General features: G+C 45.3%; 1 protein-coding gene across 1 annotated transcript in view; it reads right to left on the bottom strand.

Annotated features, from left to right (window-relative positions):
* Positions 1–2,976: 2,976 nt before the first annotated feature.
* The window catches only part of LOC147620037 (mitogen-activated protein kinase kinase kinase 9-like), an 84,584-nt gene continuing 70,621 nt past the window's right edge, over positions 2,977–16,939 (bottom strand). The window contains exons 8-9 of the mRNA XM_086772174.1: positions 4,711–4,818; positions 2,977–4,568 (exon numbers count right to left, since the gene is read on the bottom strand). Of these exons, the coding sequence (XP_086628300.1) occupies positions 4,320–4,568; positions 4,711–4,818 (357 nt within the window). The 3' untranslated portion in view covers positions 2,977–4,319. The remainder of the gene's footprint in view (positions 4,569–4,710; positions 4,819–16,939) is intronic.

Here is a 16,939-nt window from a genome sequence, read left to right as displayed (position 1 = left end):
TTGCTATTCAAAGTCTATCTTCCACAAGCCCTGAAGGGCCATCCAAAGTCTATCTCTGACAAGCCCTGCAAGGGTTGAGGAGTGGCCCCTTGTTGCTGATCGCTTAACCTCACAAGACAACTTCATCAAATACCTCATGGACCATCCATGCATCTCTGAATTGACAGCATCTTTAACAGCCAAGCTTGGTGATGCAAAGACGTGGTCACCTTTTAGGGAGGTAATGTTAACCAATCTGGTTAACAAGGCCTTGCCTCTCCTACTTGTGTAATATATTTTTCCATCTTACTTTTGCATAGTGGAAGCTTATATAAAACGTCACTTGAACAAGTAAAGCAACCTTACTATGTGCTAGGGGAAATCTATGTCGTCATGGATATACTTGCTCACGAGCTAGGCATAGTCGCCATGGGCTATTTTTAAGTCGTGGACACTAACCACTTGTATACTACACTTGTATATAAGGTAGTTTTGACATTAAGCAATAGGACACATCACTCCCCTCCTTGTGAGCTCTCTTCTCTCTTCTCCCTACTCTCTTGCATGAGTTCTTTTGGACCATTTCTTGATGGATACATGCTTGGATAGGAGTGGTTATAGGATCTCTCTTGCATAAGCTTTTCCTCTTCTTTTACCTCTTGCAAGTGAGATACATATTGTAGGGATTCTTCTTCTCACAACTCCATCAAGGTGGTTCAAGCTCTTACTCTACACCATATGGCTATGGAGCTCTTTGGTGTGAGACCAAGTGAAGATCCAAATGATGGGCTAGCCCACCCACAATCGAGAGCTATAAGACAAGTCCCCTAATCACACATGTTTGAGCAAGGCTATAGGTAAGGTTTGACAGAACACACATGTTTGGGCAAGGCTATAGTTATGCTTCCTAGGGTTTTGATGAAGAAGAATCTCCACAACATGAAGCAACACTGAAGCTCCTGAAGATCTAAAACGTGTACAAGGATTGTACACTTAAGCTTACAGAGAATAGGTTTCCCTTTCAGAGAGCGGGTGACCAATTGATAAACTACAAGATTTGGTTTATTTTATGAAGTTAATTTGGATATGGGGCTTACACTAGAGTCGTAGTACAGGCGACGACGTCTTTGTGAGTGTGTTGTGTACACGGACGTATATACAAATGGGCCATTATTTGATTACTTTTGATTAAGAGTGTTAACTGATTTCACTAACCATGAAAGCTTATGTTTAAGCTTGTCTCCAATTGATTGATTGATTGTGAGGAGCTCAACTTAATGGCTTATGTCTAGTGGGAATATCTAAGATTCATTTACGAGTATGTTATGTACTCGAGGCTAACCCTACGGTTGGGTTGACAAATCCTAGGGCTAGGTTGGTTAATCTATGGATTATCAATAAGCAAGCTCATTATAAGGATTAAGCCTCATAAAAGCTTCTAAGTTAATAATAAATCTCATAAGTTAATAGTCCCATATGTGTAGAGTTTATTGGCTATTGGCAAAAGCTATATAAGTGTGGATGTATTATGTGATGTGTGCACATGGGGTCCGTACCTAGATCACGAGTGCTAATCCACTCTGGTTAGTCCATCATGATGCAAACGATCTATTGATGGGTGGCCTGTTAGGGTTGGCCTTATGGGATGCCATGCCTGATTTGGTGTGGTTTGTATGGATAGGACTTTAGTCCCTATGCCTAGGGGTATCCGATGTCTCGGATCTATGGCTAGGTGGTGAGCTAGCTTGTCAAGCCCTAATTGAAAACTATCCATATACTTGTCTTGTGTTCAAGAGAGAATTTTGTCGGGATAACACAACTGTTTCCACCTCACCTTGGGCACCTAAGAGCCATGGCCCAAGGTGAGGATTCTACATGGCCCAACATTATGATGTGGTTTTACATATCCATCTAAGCCAAATGCTTCATCTCGGGCATTGTGTGTAGATAAACGTAATGAAGCACATGTTGCCTACCTATGCAAGCAATTAGCGTCAGAGCATATGGATGAGGTAGACTCCATGAAAAATTTCTTAATGTCCTTTTACGCCCAACCCTCAACACAAAAAAAGTTACCTATAAAAAGAAACGAGTTTCCTTATTTATTAATTGTGCCGCCAATGCTATAAAAATCAAGTCACCCAAACTCCAAAGGTAATTAAGGGTGGCCGACAGTTATGAAGAGCTATGTAACTATAATTTGTGCAAGGAGGGTTGACCCAAAGCGCTGTACAAGGTTGTTTCTCTAGAGAACCAAACGATTAACTCAATCTTAAACAACCAAATAGAGATTAGAATGGAAAGAGAAAATTTACCAAGCATTGCTTATCAATCCACAATAACCCTTTGCCTAGCCATGGCTTTTATACTATGTTGAAATTCATGGATCTAAGCAAAGAAAATAAGATAATGTCAAACACACCAAATCTATTCATAAAATTCTCTCACAAAGGTGAGACCATATATAGGCACAACAAAGACTCATCTCAACATCATTGCTTGCATCACATATGACCTTCCTTTACATCACTCAAATATTATCCATCCTAGTCACACTACATCCAACTCATTTAATAACTCCTAGACCTCGCACACTCACACATAAAAGCTCACCCCTGTTAGAGCTGCTTTTTCAACAATGCCATCTCAAGTTGTGAGTTATGTCCATGTCTTAACATTTTTATTTTTCCATAACCTCTCTCTCTCTCTCTCTCTCTCTCTTTCTTACTTCAATTTTCTTACACAAAATGCAGCTTGCATTCTAAGTTACTGTTTTGACAAGTCTCCTGAATTTTCAATTGTACACCTCCCAAGCTTTTGACTATGCAATTATAAGCTCTCGTTACTACAAGCTATTGAATATGTTGCAATCACCATTTAGACCCAAATGTAGTGTATTTGCACCTCATTCAAAATGCCTTTCAAGCTTAAAGTGAAAGGTTTTAGAAATGAAACTTTGACAGTAGTGTGAAAAAACTTTGCAAGCTCCTCAAAAACATTTGAAATGATGGGTCAAAACATAAAAAATTACTTATTTATTGGTTTCCACCAATGTGACTCAAACAAAAATGTTTTCACCTGCTCCCCTAACCAGAGGACACCATCTTTTCTTCACATTAATAAAACCCTTGTTGCAAAATGTCGTTAAAAATTCACGTTGAATGTGAATCATTTGGATACTGGCCAAAACCAACCTTGTACATGGGTGGAGATCACAAGAGCAATGAAAATACACAAATGACAAAGTTTTACTTACATTTTTTCAAGGGGTATTAAAGGCTCAAACTCGCAAGGTAGGGTAGCTTGGGAACCCAACCACTCCAGCAAGCCTACCAGCTGATGCCTTGTGTCTGTAAAGAATCTTAGAAGATCATGATTGCTTTGTACAACCTAAGTAGTACACACTTTCAACCAGGCATTGGGCAGTTTCAAGTATTTTATCAAGTTGGCCAAAACCCCAATAAGGTTACTGCGCTTTCATCTTAAGTTCCCTCCTGATCAAAATGCAACTTTCAGAAAGGCCTCATTTGTGCACCAGAGCTAGACTCCCAAAGGAGGATAAATGTACAGCACATAAAACACTTCACGAACAAGTAAGTTCATGCTTACGTGACCTCCCATGCAATGTGGAGTTGGAGAAAACCTCATCATTTGCACTGCCCCTTTGAATTGATTTACTGTTGTAGGTAAGGCCACCCATTGTCCCATTACTATGCTGCTGCTTGATAAGGAGTACAGTTGCATGCAACCTCAACTCCCTCCTCTCTTGCCCAAGTTACAAATATCATAATCCATGCACAAATACATTTCTTCTCATATCCTTTACAGTATCGCATAAGTTGGGATATTACAGGTGAAAACATGGCAAAGAACATAAGAGGAGTCAGCATTCAGGGGCATTCCTTGGGCCATCTCAAGAGGTGAGCACAGTTTAAGAAACCAAGTAGGTACCTCCATAAGAGAAATCAGGGAGCATTCCTTTCAAGTCCATGATTATTACCATAATCTGTACAGGGATCAAATGATAAGGCTTACGTACATGCCATTTCCCACATGATTCCAACTGCAAAACCGAACCCAGAGCTTTATACAAGCGGCCTTTGTGAGGAGATGTCATAACAGCCTCAGCTCATGTACTTCATAGCCTTCTGTAGACAGACTTGCACACGCCGATGCACCCCCCTGCAGCCAAGGCATGTGCGCAAGGACCACATATCTTGCCAACAAAATAATCATGTTCAACCCATGGTTTCACACATTCAATCACCTTTGGAGAAGATACTTCTTTATGCCAGATTTTGGCACCTTGAAATCCAGCTTTACCCTTTGAGGCTTCATGGTTAACCATCAAAAGACTTCTCTTCCACAATGGTTTGAAGCTCAGCAGTCTCTTCAGAGAAGGAATTTCTTGGGGTAAGACCCGTTCCACCTACATATTGCACAAAGGGATGCTCCAAAAGCTGACCAGCAGAAGGTCGTTTTGAAGGATTAACTTCTAGGCACCTTTTAATGAAATCCTTAGTGTCTTCGGAGAGAGTCTCAGGAATGGGAGGTGCCTCTCCATGCCCAACCTTCCACAATGCACGATGCTGTAACAGTATGTTTTGGAAAGAACTTAGTACATGCCTACAGTATGTTTTGGAAAGAACTTAGTACATGCCTACAGTAGAACTTCGTACATGCAGCAACACAAGATCCTTGCATTAGAGAAAAGATCCATAAGAGGTATACCCATTCCATGTCACCAAAAGGGGGACGCCTTGTCTCCATTTCAAGAACTGTGCATCCCAAACTCCATATGTCTGCTGGAAAGCTATACGTCTTCCTCGGGTCAATAACCTGCAAGCAACAAGAAAGCAGCAATAAGGAGCATAAACGGGTTAAAAGACTAGCACATTGGGGAAAGGGGGGAAGAGAGGAGGGGGGAATTCCCAATCTGGAAGACTCACAGCCATCTTGGTAATTTTTGTGTACAAGCATCTCTATCCCTGATATCACAGGTACGCTAGTCCACGCCTCAGAAACCTCAAGAGGCAGTCTTGCTGGATGTAGCTACAGGAACAGAGTTATCATTGCAAATGAAAGAATAGACTCTCTAAGAGCACCTCATGTTGGCATTGGAACCAAGAGACAGGGAGGAAGCAGCTTATTCAGTAATGGCATCTCCTCCTTGAATCTTGCCTATGGGTATGTTCTCTCTCCTAGCCCATCTTCAATATCGCATCTCGATTTTCCTATCTCGATTTTCTCGACCCATCAAAAAGGACACACTGCTTGCTCATTACAAATGTTGCTCCACACACCCCTTATCTGCTGGCCCTCATATAAATTGCATTAAAGCTATAGATTCACACCCAGCTCAAACTTGGTGCTCATTCCAGCCCATAGGCAGTGCAAATTATGAGGGCCCCAAATATCAATTCATTGTTATTCAATTTTACCAGCGTGGGGGGCATCCCAACCTAGACAACCAATTCCTATACAAAGGCAGGTCTTGGTCATTTGTAAACATTTCATCTCCAAGAACTAAAGTATTAATTTGCAAGGCAGCATGAGGTAGGAAGGAGGTGGACAAATGCAAGATAGAAGGGAGAGGGTGATCGCAAGATGAAGCTGTGATTGTAACATGCTTTCCCTTGTTGGTTGGGCACTAGGCGCATGGTTTCTAATAGGCCTGGGCACTGTAAACTTGCTGTTTGGAGACTGGGCAGCCTGTATGGGCTGCCCCATACTTGCCCTACAGCCATAAAAAGGCTGGACAACCTGCATGCTACCCCTGGCCTGTCCCTGGCTGCCCTACAGCCCTCCATGGCCTATCCATGGCTGGTGGGTACAGCCAGGGCCTTCCTGGCCCTCATGGGGGTGGTTTTACACTGTCCCCATGCCCACACAAGTACTTGGGGTAGCCCCATGGGCTGGCCCCTTTCCTATAGGAGACTCACAGCGCAGACTGGCACTGTTTCATGTGCAGGACGATGCACACCTGACCTTGGACTCATGTGCAGGACAATGCACACTTGACCTCGGACGACTGGGATGGAACCCTTGCTGACTCATCCCGGAATGGGCTCACAAGGGACCAGTTTACCATCCCAGGTCCTGCACCTTCTGTACAGATATGTCTACATGGCATCCAAGTGAGTGACATCCCCTTCTCCTTAACTTGACGGAAGCTGCATAGCCTCCAAATAATCCGTCATTAACGCCAGATAGTCCTCGAAAAACTCTTTGTCAAGCCATACCGCTTCGTGGGTCCCTCGGTCTTGAAACTTCATGAGGAACTGTCTGTGTCTTCGGCCTAAGCCATGCTTGAAACGGTGCAGAAGGATTTGTTTTGGAACCATAACTTCTGCTTCATCAACAATATCTAGTTCCGCCTCGTCTTTAACTTCTGAAGGGATTGGACCTGCATATGGCTTCAACCAACTCACGTGAAATACAACATGCATAGTCCAACTTTGAGGTAGCTTCAACTGCATGGAAACCTCATTGATCTTTTTCTGGATGGGAAAGGGTCCAAAGCTCCTGAAAGACAACTTTGGGCATCCCTTGCCCACCTGCTTCAACCTTTGCTTCATAATCCGAAGATAAACCCAATCCCCTTCCGAAAACTTCATATCCCTTCGGTCTTTATTGGCTTGTCGAGTATAGGCCTCTTGTGCTTTAGCCAACCTGTCTTTTACTGACTCTAAAATCTCCTAGTACGACTTCGTTACTCTGTTCGCTTCAGGTACTGAAGATGAGGTCCTGGTCAAAAACGATTGGAATGGTCTTCCAAAAGCTGCCTCATATGGAGTCCTGCCAATAGCTGAAGAGAAAGAATCATTCAAAACAGCTTGAACTAAAGACAAAAATAATTCCCACTTACCTTACTGATCGTGGACATAACACTTCAGCACATCAAAGGCCAACTGGTTGTAAATCTGTCTGGCCGTCTGTCTGTGGGTGAAATGCACTGGAAAAATTCAATTTAGTACCAAAGTTATCAAACAATGCTCTCCAAAAATGACTGGTAAACTTGACATCTCGGTCTCACACTATGGTCCTAGGAATCCCGCCAATCGGGTACCAATGCCGAATGAACAACTGGGCAACATCCTCGGCGGTCACATTGGCCCTGCAAGGAATAAACATAACAAATTTGCTAAATCTATCAACAATAGTTAAGCACTGAGTATTATGCTTACTCGGACTGGGAGGCAGATTCGTGACAAAGTCTATTGAAATATCTTGGAAAGGATCCTCAGGAATTGGCAAGGGCTGTAACAACCCTATCTTCTTTCCACGAGGAGCTCACCTTTTAACAAATATGACAGCGTTGTACATATGTAAACACATGTCACCTTATCTTTGGCCAATAATATTGCCATTTCAATTTCTCCAGAGTCGAATTCATGCCCCTATGACCACCAGTAATGGCGTCATGGGCATCATGGAGAAGGGTTGTCCTGAATGACTTCATGACACACAGTCGGCCTTCGTAGAAAAGCCAACCATCGCGTATCAGAAAGTGACATGGTCCTGTGGCATCCAATGCATGTTCCCACTGTGTACCGAATTCCTCGGAATCCGCGTACGTGTGCTTCATGTCATCTAGTCCTGTACCAACAAGGTCGAGTCTAGTGGTCTGAATCGAAGTCACTTGTCCCTTCCTGCTCAAAGCATCGGCCACTCGATTGGCCTTTCCCGGAAGGTACTCAATCATACCACCGAACTGTTGGAATATCTGGCTCTAGTGGTGTTGTCGATCACTCCACTGTGCACTTGGCATTGTCTGAATCCAGCGTAATGCTTGATGGTCAGAGCGAACCTCAAAGTCACAGCCATAAAGAAAATGTTTCCAATGTTTCAAGGCCTGAATAACTGCAAGGAGTTCACGATTGTAAACTGAGTAATTTTTCTCTACGGGCAGTAACTTATGAGACATGTAAGCTACTGGATGACCATTATGTTGTAACACACCGCCAATTGCGATGTTACTCGCATCGGTGATCACCTGAAATGGCTCGTCCCATGAGGCAAGTGCTAAACAAGGCGCTTTTGATAAAGCCACCTTGAGGTTCTTGAATGCCTCCAATGCTCGTGGAGTCATTCGAATCCGTTGCCTTCTTGTCTTCACACCCTTTAGCAGATCGGTGAGATCTGCCGAGAGGTCAGAAAACTTGTCTATGTGGGTAGAGTATACCTGGCATATACCCACAAAGGATCTGATGTCATATGTTGTCTGAGGTACTTCCCAATTGACAATCTCGGCCACTTTAGCCGGATCAAGTTGAATGCCTTCTGCACTAATTATGTATCCCAAGTAATGCACCTGGAACAAATAAAATTCCGACTTCTTTTCATTGACGTAGAGCTCGTTGCTTCCCAACAACTTAAGGACTTTCTCCACATCAATGTCATGTTGCTCAACCGTAGCTGAAAATACTAGTATGTCGTCCAGAAATATGAACACACACTTGCCAATCAAATCCCGGAACACGCGCATCATCATGCGGTTGAATGTAGCTGGGGCGTTCGTCAAGCCAAATGGCATGAGCACAAATTCATAGTGGGCCCGTTCCGTATGGAAGGCTGTCTTAGGGATGTCTCCCTCCACAATCCTCACCTGGTGGTACCCACTCTTTAAATCGAGTTTCGAGAACACCTTCGCTCCATTTAGCCTCTCGAGAATATAATCTATTCGAGGCATCGAGAATCTACTCTTGATAGTCAGCTTATTGAGTGCACGATAATTGACACACAACCGAGAAGACCCATCTTTCTTCTTGACAAATAAGATTGGTGCTGCAAATGGCGACACGCTGGGGCAGATGAAGCCAGATTGCAACAATTCTTGGAGTTGGCGGTCCAACTCCGATTCCATTGCCTTGGAAAGGCGATACGGAAACTTGCTCGGGGGTTCCGAGCCTGGGAGGAGGTCAATCTCGTGGTCCTCCGGTCTGGACGGAGGGAGTTGGGAAGGGAGACTGTTCCGAAGAAAAATCTTCTGGAACTTTTCATGGAGAGCCAAGTACTTCTCGGAAGCATTGGCCACCGTTTTGGCTGTCTGGATGTATATCATCGCACAATGTGCGCCTTTCCTAACTGCTCGCTTAGCCTACAAGTGGCTTATGAGCGGAAAGTTCGAAATTCCTGGTTCACACTTAATGGTCACTGGGGTGTTTGACACATTCCGATTGATTTGGAACGTGTGCTTGTCCCACTTGACATCAGGAAGAAACTTGTGAAACCATTGAATGCCCAAAATTATGTCTGCTCCTACAAGAGGGGCAAGTATAAAATCACGCACAAATTCTATGCCCTGAATAACTAGTTTAGCACCAAGAGCTTCATACTTGACGCTCATGGTCATGCCTGTGCTAAAACCCTCAACTTGTTTGTCAGGACGAAGCCGAGCGGCCTGTTCCGTGACCACGTCCTCCGTGTTGCTGCTATCAAATAAGACAACAACTCTCTGCCACCTATGTAGCCAAAGGACTTGAGCAATTCGTTGCAATCATACTCTTCGTCATGGGCGTCCTTTTACTTATCTTCGAGCTCCTGGCTAATAATTGCTCCAACTGAAGCATTGGGATTTGAAGAACTAGGGGCAGCCACTGGGGTCTGTGTGGGAGCTGGGCTCACCACGGAAGCTGTGGAGGTTGCGGCGGCGGTCTTTGGAGTCTTCTTAGGACACTCCCGAGAAGTATGTCCTTTTGTATGACAAAAGAAACATCTACTCTCCTCCTTGTACTGAGAAATCTTCTCAGCACTCAACTTGCCACTTGTCTTGTCTGCCTCCGCTTTCTGGTTTGGAGTAAGCTTAGACGCATTGTTCGAGTTCTTGGAGCCAGAGGCTCCCGTGCTCTGTCTTGGGAAAGACCCCGTTTGGTTCAAGCCTTTTTCCCCCGAGGCGGTAGCCTTGGGAGTAGCTGGCTAGGAAGTCTTGGGCTTGCCACCATTATGCTTCATTTTTGCACTCTGCGCAAGCGAGAGTGCGTCTTCGAAGGTGGCTGGCCTAAACATACGCACCTCCTAGTGGATTTGCGTGTCCAGGCCATACAAAAACTGCTCTTTCTTGTCCGAATCAAATAAGCCTAATTGCAAACATAAAGACGAAATTCTATTGGCAAACTAAAGGACTGGTGGCGCGTTCTGACGCGCTCCCCTGAACTCGTCTTCGAGTCGCTCAAGGTAGTGGGGCAGTAGAAACCGCTGCCTAAGGTTGTCCCACACATAAGCTGCCATACCTAATCTGGTGTGGCCATGAGCCCACTGAGTCCACGAAGAAATGGCCTCACCTTCCAAGTACCAACTGGCTAAGATCACTCTGTCAGTATCTGTCTTTCTAACTGCGGCAAAGTAAGCTTCAAACTGATGCAACCATGAATAAAGAGTTGTGGAGTTGAGTTTACCATTATACTTACTGAAGTTCATTTTCTCGAGAAAATGATTCGAGAGCGCCGCTGGTGTCAATCTGGCGTCCAAAGCAGCAAGGTAACGCTCATGTTCCATACATCGCATGGCTTCGTCATCACGTTGTCGGATCTCCAATGCACGCATCTGCAACTCAAGCAAAGAGCTCGGCTACGGTTGTGACCCCGCGAGAGGGTCCCTGTGTCGAGGATCTGGAATCTGGGATACGGAAGGAGAGGGAGGAGGAGGAGATGGAAAACGCGGCGCTGGGGAGCGGGTACACTCTTCCAGAGCCAGGATCTGCGCCTTCTGCTCTTTCAACTTGGTCGTCTGGTTCGCGATTGCTCGCATTATCTGCTGGAACATCTCTGTAACACTCAAGCCTGGTGCCCTAGCTGGGCTGCCCGATGCACTCTAGTCCCAAGGTTCTTGGTCTCTCTCGTCGTTGAAGCTCGCCATAGCCGGAAAACCCACTTCCTTTCCAGAGCGCAATCTGACCATCCACTATGTGTGTGGGAGACGTCTGGAGGCTGAAAACCAACCGTCCTTCGAGGGACAGGAGTCACTCTGAAAGGGGTAGTCCACTGGCGTCTGAAAACCAACCACATGAGCGAGAAAAAATTTTGGTTTCTTTGCTGAATCTTTGCACTTGAAGTAGGCTCTGATACCACTGTAACATGCTTTCCCTTGTTGGTTGGGCACTAGGCGCATGGTTTCTAAAAGGCCTGGGCACTATAAACTTGTTGTTTGGAGATTGGGCAGCCTGTATGGGCTGCCCTATACTTGCCCTACAGCCATAAAAAGGCTGGACAGCCTGCATGCTACCCCTGGCCTGTCCTTCAGCCCTCCATGGCCTATCCATGGCTGGTGGGTACAGCCAAGGCCTTCCTGGCCCTCATGGGGGTGGTTTTACACTATCCCCACGCCCACACAAGTACTTGGGGTAGCCCTATAGGCTGGCTTGGCTAGCCCCTTTCCTATAAGCAAACCCTAACTTGTCTCCCTAGCGCCGCGTTTTTCATCCCCTCTCCCCTTCCAAAATAGAGAAAACACTTTTAAGATAGTCCACTAATCAGTGCCCAATAGTGGGTGTAGAACTCTGTATCAAGATATGCTCTCACACACGCACTCCACACACACACACACACATCAGAGCATATATTCACACAAATCCCTTCGTACTGAGTTTCTGTCAAACCTCCGGAGATACAGCGCAGACTCAGCCATAATGAAGCCTAGCACTAAGGGAAGTAGCAAATAGAAAGAATTAGTACAACAAATAAGTAGTTGATAGGGCAAATGCACCGCTAAAGATAGAAAGAATAAGCATATAGCCCAAATAGTGTTGGTGAGAGCAGACAACATTGCTTAACCCCAATAGTCCTACATATCTCTCCCAAGAAAGAAAAAAAGAAGAAAGAAAGCTGTATTAACGTCTACTGGAGGCCGAACTCGACCTATGAGACAAATCAATGTACAACTGTGAGAGAGAGAGAAAGAAAGAAAGAAAGCTGTATTAACGTCTACTAGAGGCCGAACTCGACCTATGAGACAAATCAATGTACAACTGTCAATGTCTTCTGGATGTCCATTAAAAAAAAAGGACAAAATGAACATGAAATAAACTATGAAAGTACTGAGCTAGTGGGGGTGTGTGATGGATGGAGCACTACTGCTAGAGGCTCAGTATGCAACCTATATGCGCAGGGTATACAAGAATGCAATGCAGATCTGTCTAGCTCCAACCAGTACCATAATGGGGGTGTAATATGTGATACATAGGTGATTGCGAGGCAAAAATATCTCAGAGCATGATCTCCAAGTGTGAGTGTAAGTGAGCTAGCCGCTCCTGGATATGGTGCTGATGTCGAGCCTGTATCTCTGTGAACTCCCTCTGATGTAGTCTGGGAGTCTGGTAGCCTGGTGCTCTCGGTCTCCGTCTGGCTCGGAGGTCTGCGGCGCGCTGAAGTGTAACCCCCTCCTGTGTCAGGGTAGGCATTGGGATAGATCTCTGGAAGAAATCAGTGAGCTAGAGCTGTCGCCCACCTCTCTAAGATATGAGTCCGTAGTAGTGTCTCTCTGTGGCGCTGTGTCTCTAGCAAGAACTGGCCAAATCTACGCTGGTCTACGGACTCCATGATCTGGCGGAGTGAGGGATGTCCACTGAAGATGGTGGTGTCTCTCTCTCTAATGACACTATATGCTCTGCATCTGCATACATAATGTTCCTCACTCTCAACCTTCTCCTGGCATAGTCTGCATATCCTCTCTGCTCTGGGGATCCGTGCTGCCCTACCTGCCTCAATCTCAAGCTGGTGTGATGACACTCTAAGCTGGCCAATCACCACTCGGGCACTGTGAGGCATGTACACATCCATGTATCCAGGTCTCTGTATGAATCCATCCGCTGAGATACGCATAAACTGATCTCTGTAGTATAGCATCTTCCACAGTAGAGGCTGACTGGGTGTAATCCAAGTCTCTTGAGTGTATTGCTGCCATAAATCCTGCCGAAGGACTCTGTTCCTCTCACTGTGAGAGAGCTGGATGTGTGGTGCATGTATATCATACTCGAAAGGTGGTAGGTGATCTATGTCAAGACCATGCTAAGTGAGCCACTGTATCGTTTGTGAATACCATGATCTCCTATCTCCACTCTCTGCGAGCTGCCTGGACCCCTCAAAAGCTCTATGTGAGAGTCGATCTGATGGCATATCTCTGATCCTCTATATAAAGCAGATCGTCTGGAAGAGGGCCTCTACTAGCATAGGAGGTGCAGCAAACTCCATCCGGACAATGTCATGTGGGACGGAGGGTTTGCTGCGGATCATCCGTGAGAGCATGAGAATCTTAGGCCTCTCTATCTGAGACCATGTGGAGGTGGCGAGCCCAGGTGCCCATACTGCTGGAGTATACATCAAAGCAGGGGTGACTAGTGTGTCAAACAACCACCCCAGAATCTTAGGCCTCTCTATCTGAGACCATGTAGAGGTGGCGAGCCCAGGTGCCCATACTGCTGGAGCATACATCAAAGCAGGGGTGACTAGTGTGTCAAACAACCACCCCTTCGTGCGGGGCTCCTGGAAGTATGCCTAGTCACACTGTCTTTCTAGCATGGCCAGAGCTGCATACCCTCGTGTGAGTCTATCCCTGGCTGCCTGTGCCATAGTAAATCTTCCTGGCGGAGTCGTAAATGTAATCCCCAGGTACACATATGAGTCTACCACCTCTACCTGTCCTCCTGCTAGTGTGAAGATGGCCTGTCGTCGAACCGACCCTGAGGTGTGGAAAATCATGGCCTTGGTTTTCCCAAGGTTCACTGTAAGCCCCCTTTGTGTGCAGAAGTCATCGAGTGCATGGAGATGGTGCTGTAGTCCCATCTGCGACTCAAAGACTAGAATAATATCATCTGCATATAGCATAATGTGGATTGTGGTACCTGAGATGTCTACCCCGTCCCCACCACCGTGACCAATGAAGTCAGCCACCTCATCGATGTATAGCCCAAATAGTGTAGGAGAGAGTGAGCATCCTTGCTTCACACCTATGGTGCTAGCAATAACATCAGATAGCCCCGCGGGGCATCGTATGTGCCCGAAGACCTGCTCATATAAAGCATAGATGCCCCAAACCATCTCTGATGGGATCCCCAATGACTGTAGGCACTGGAAGAGTCTCTCTCGTGGCACCGTGTCAAATGCTTTGTGGAAATCCACAAAGTAGCACTATAATCTCTTCTCCCGCGCCCTAGCCTGGTCAATCAGACATCTCAGAGTGAATATATGGTCAATAGTGGAGAAAGCTCGTCGGAATCCAGCCTGCCCTAGTGCTCACAGTCCCTCCTTCTCTGCATATGAGCTCAACTCTGCCTCGAGCACTGCGCCATAAACTTTGGCCAATGTATGACCAATCATGATAGTCCTGTAATTGCTGGGGTTTAGCATGTCTCCTGCTTTGTGGAGAGGCACGATGGTGTGCATAGTCCACTCAGCTGGTAGGCCCTCCACTAGTGCCCTATTAAAGAAAGAAAGAAAGTTATATTAAACGTCTCCTAAAGACCCAATGGGTCTATGAGACCAAAGTGATACAATGCTATCCATGGTATGAGAGAGAAAGAAAGAAAGAAAGAAAGCTGTATTAACGTCTACTAGAGGCCGAACTCGACCTATGAGACAAATCAATGTACAACTAGTTGTCAATGTCTTCTGGATGTCCAGAAAAAAAAGGACAAAATCAACATGAGAGAGAGAGAGAGAGAGAGAGAGAGAGAGAGAGAGAGAGATTAAGTGTCTACTAAAGAACCGATGGGTCTATGAGACCAAAGTGATACAACAATGTCCATGGCATATCTCATCATGGGATAGAAAATAAAATAGAACAAAACAAAATTATCTCACCGGAGTGATACAAAAATGTCCATAGAAATCTCATCATGGAATACAAGTAGCATGAAACATGACACATGAGGAGCATCAATCCCCAATAAACCGTGTACCACTCTCCAATATATCAAGCATTGGGCTAATGAGGATGGCCGGGAGGTCTCCCTCTGCTATGTCACATGGAAAGGTAGCTCGATGGCAGTGGACCATGTCTTGGATGTGGTGGTGAGTGGATTGTGGCTGCCGTCCGGGGGTCCGGGGGGCTGTGGGCGCAAGGCACCCTGGAGTGCGCATGCCTGGTCCGAGGTAACTCCTCTTGGGCGAGGTGGGTCTGGAATAAGCCGAGGTGGATCCTCGGGATCCACTATGGGTGTCTTCCTCCTCAGTCCATAAGAAGTTGTTGATGGTTGGCTAGCGAGGGAGGGGCCAGGTGGTTTAGGCCTAAGCTCTCTCAAGAATGTGTCCTTGTGTTTGCGGAGCTGGAGTCAATGATCTTGGGGAGGGCGGGGCAGGGGGTGGTTAGTACTGCTAGAACAATGTTGTAATCAAACAAGAAACATGAATTTATAATATGACCGGTAATGAAACAAGAACCCTACGTAGCACTGGTCCGGGCAGTCAATGATCCTGGAGAGAGAGAGACAAAAAGGGGGGGGGAGGGGGAAGGAGAGTACTGCTAGAACAACGTTGTAATCAATGTGAAATTCAAACAAGAGACAACCATGATTATCATAAAAAAATATGTATTAGACTATACTATAAAATGCATGAGATAATATAATGTATATTTATATATTGAATATATTATTACAGTAGGATACTAATTTGATAGCATGTGATACTGTAAGATAATGTATATTTATATATTGAATATATTATTACAGTAGGATACTAATTTGATAACATGTGATACATATATAAAATATACCAACTCTAGCAACCAATACAAATATATATCTGTTATACGATTAATGTATTCAAAAATATATCTATCACCCACACACCCACACACCCCATATATATATATGGGGTGTGTGGGTGATAGATATATTTTTGAATATATATATATATATATATATGGAGAGAGAGAGAGAGAGAGGTATAGGTAGTTTTTTTTTTTTGGTGGGGGAGGGGGGATTCTGGTCCCTAGTGTGGTGTGCATTGCATTTGCATAGCATCTGTCTTGCTCAGTGTGGTATGCTTGTGCTTATGTGCAAGAGTTGTGAGACAAAGAGAGAGAGAGAGAGAGAGAGAGAGAGAGAAGAAGTGGAATACAAAGAGGAGGAGGAACCTCTCATGATTTCCATCATTTACGCCAAAACACGGCAGTGAATGAACAGGACGTCTTGAAGCTGCTCCAATCGAAAGATAGTGAAGAAGCCAACAGTTACTGTCTACGCCGAAGGTTTTTGTATCGTCTAGCTGTGGCCTTACATTCGTATGGAAGTTCAGCTTCAAGAACAGAATATTTGATTGAGAGGGCAGCTGAGCGGCTCGATATAAAAGTCAAAATCGCTGTATTCCCATCACTGATTTTACTTTCGTTCTCGGATCATAATGACGAGACAAGTGTGATCGACATCCTTGCAGAGAAGACAACACACCCCCTTTCGTTATCAGTGGAGCTGCTTGCAACAAGAGGTATTACTGTAAATACAGCAGGTACACTAGGGTTTCTAGCAAGTACTGCAGGTTCAGTAGGGTTTCCAGCAGGTGCTGCAGTACAATAGGGGTTCTTCCAGGTACAATAGTTTCCGCAAGTACTGCAGGTACAGAAGAGTTTCCAGCTGCCGGTACTGTAGGTACAGTAGGGTTTCTAGCAAGTGACTTGCAGGTACAGTAGGGTTTCAGCAGGTGGTACAGAAGAGTTTCCAGCCAGTACTGCAGGTACAGTAGGGTTTCAGCAGGTACTGCAGGTACAGAAGAGTTTCCAGCCAGCACTGCAGCAGGTGCTGAATTTGGGTTTGAGAGAACGAGTTTTCTTTGCTTTTGTACATGGATTTGGATGACCCGGCTGCTGCTGTTGGCGACATGGCTGCCAATAGCCTTAACATGGATCTTATTGAGAAGATGATCGAGAAGGATGTGGGTTATGCTTCAGATGCCTCGGAGCAACAAAAACGTCAAAGGCTTGATGTTGATGCAAGCTATACTCCGGTGAATGTTGGAGAGAATGCAGA

This window comes from Cibotium barometz, chromosome 32 (assembly GCF_041138505.1).
Source record: "Cibotium barometz isolate CiBa-2024 chromosome 32, ASM4113850v1, whole genome shotgun sequence".
Taxonomy (NCBI): Eukaryota; Viridiplantae; Streptophyta; class Polypodiopsida; order Cyatheales; family Cibotiaceae; genus Cibotium; species Cibotium barometz.
The sequence above is the reverse complement of the archived record's forward strand: the minus strand, read 5'-3'. Positions and strand labels throughout refer to the sequence as shown.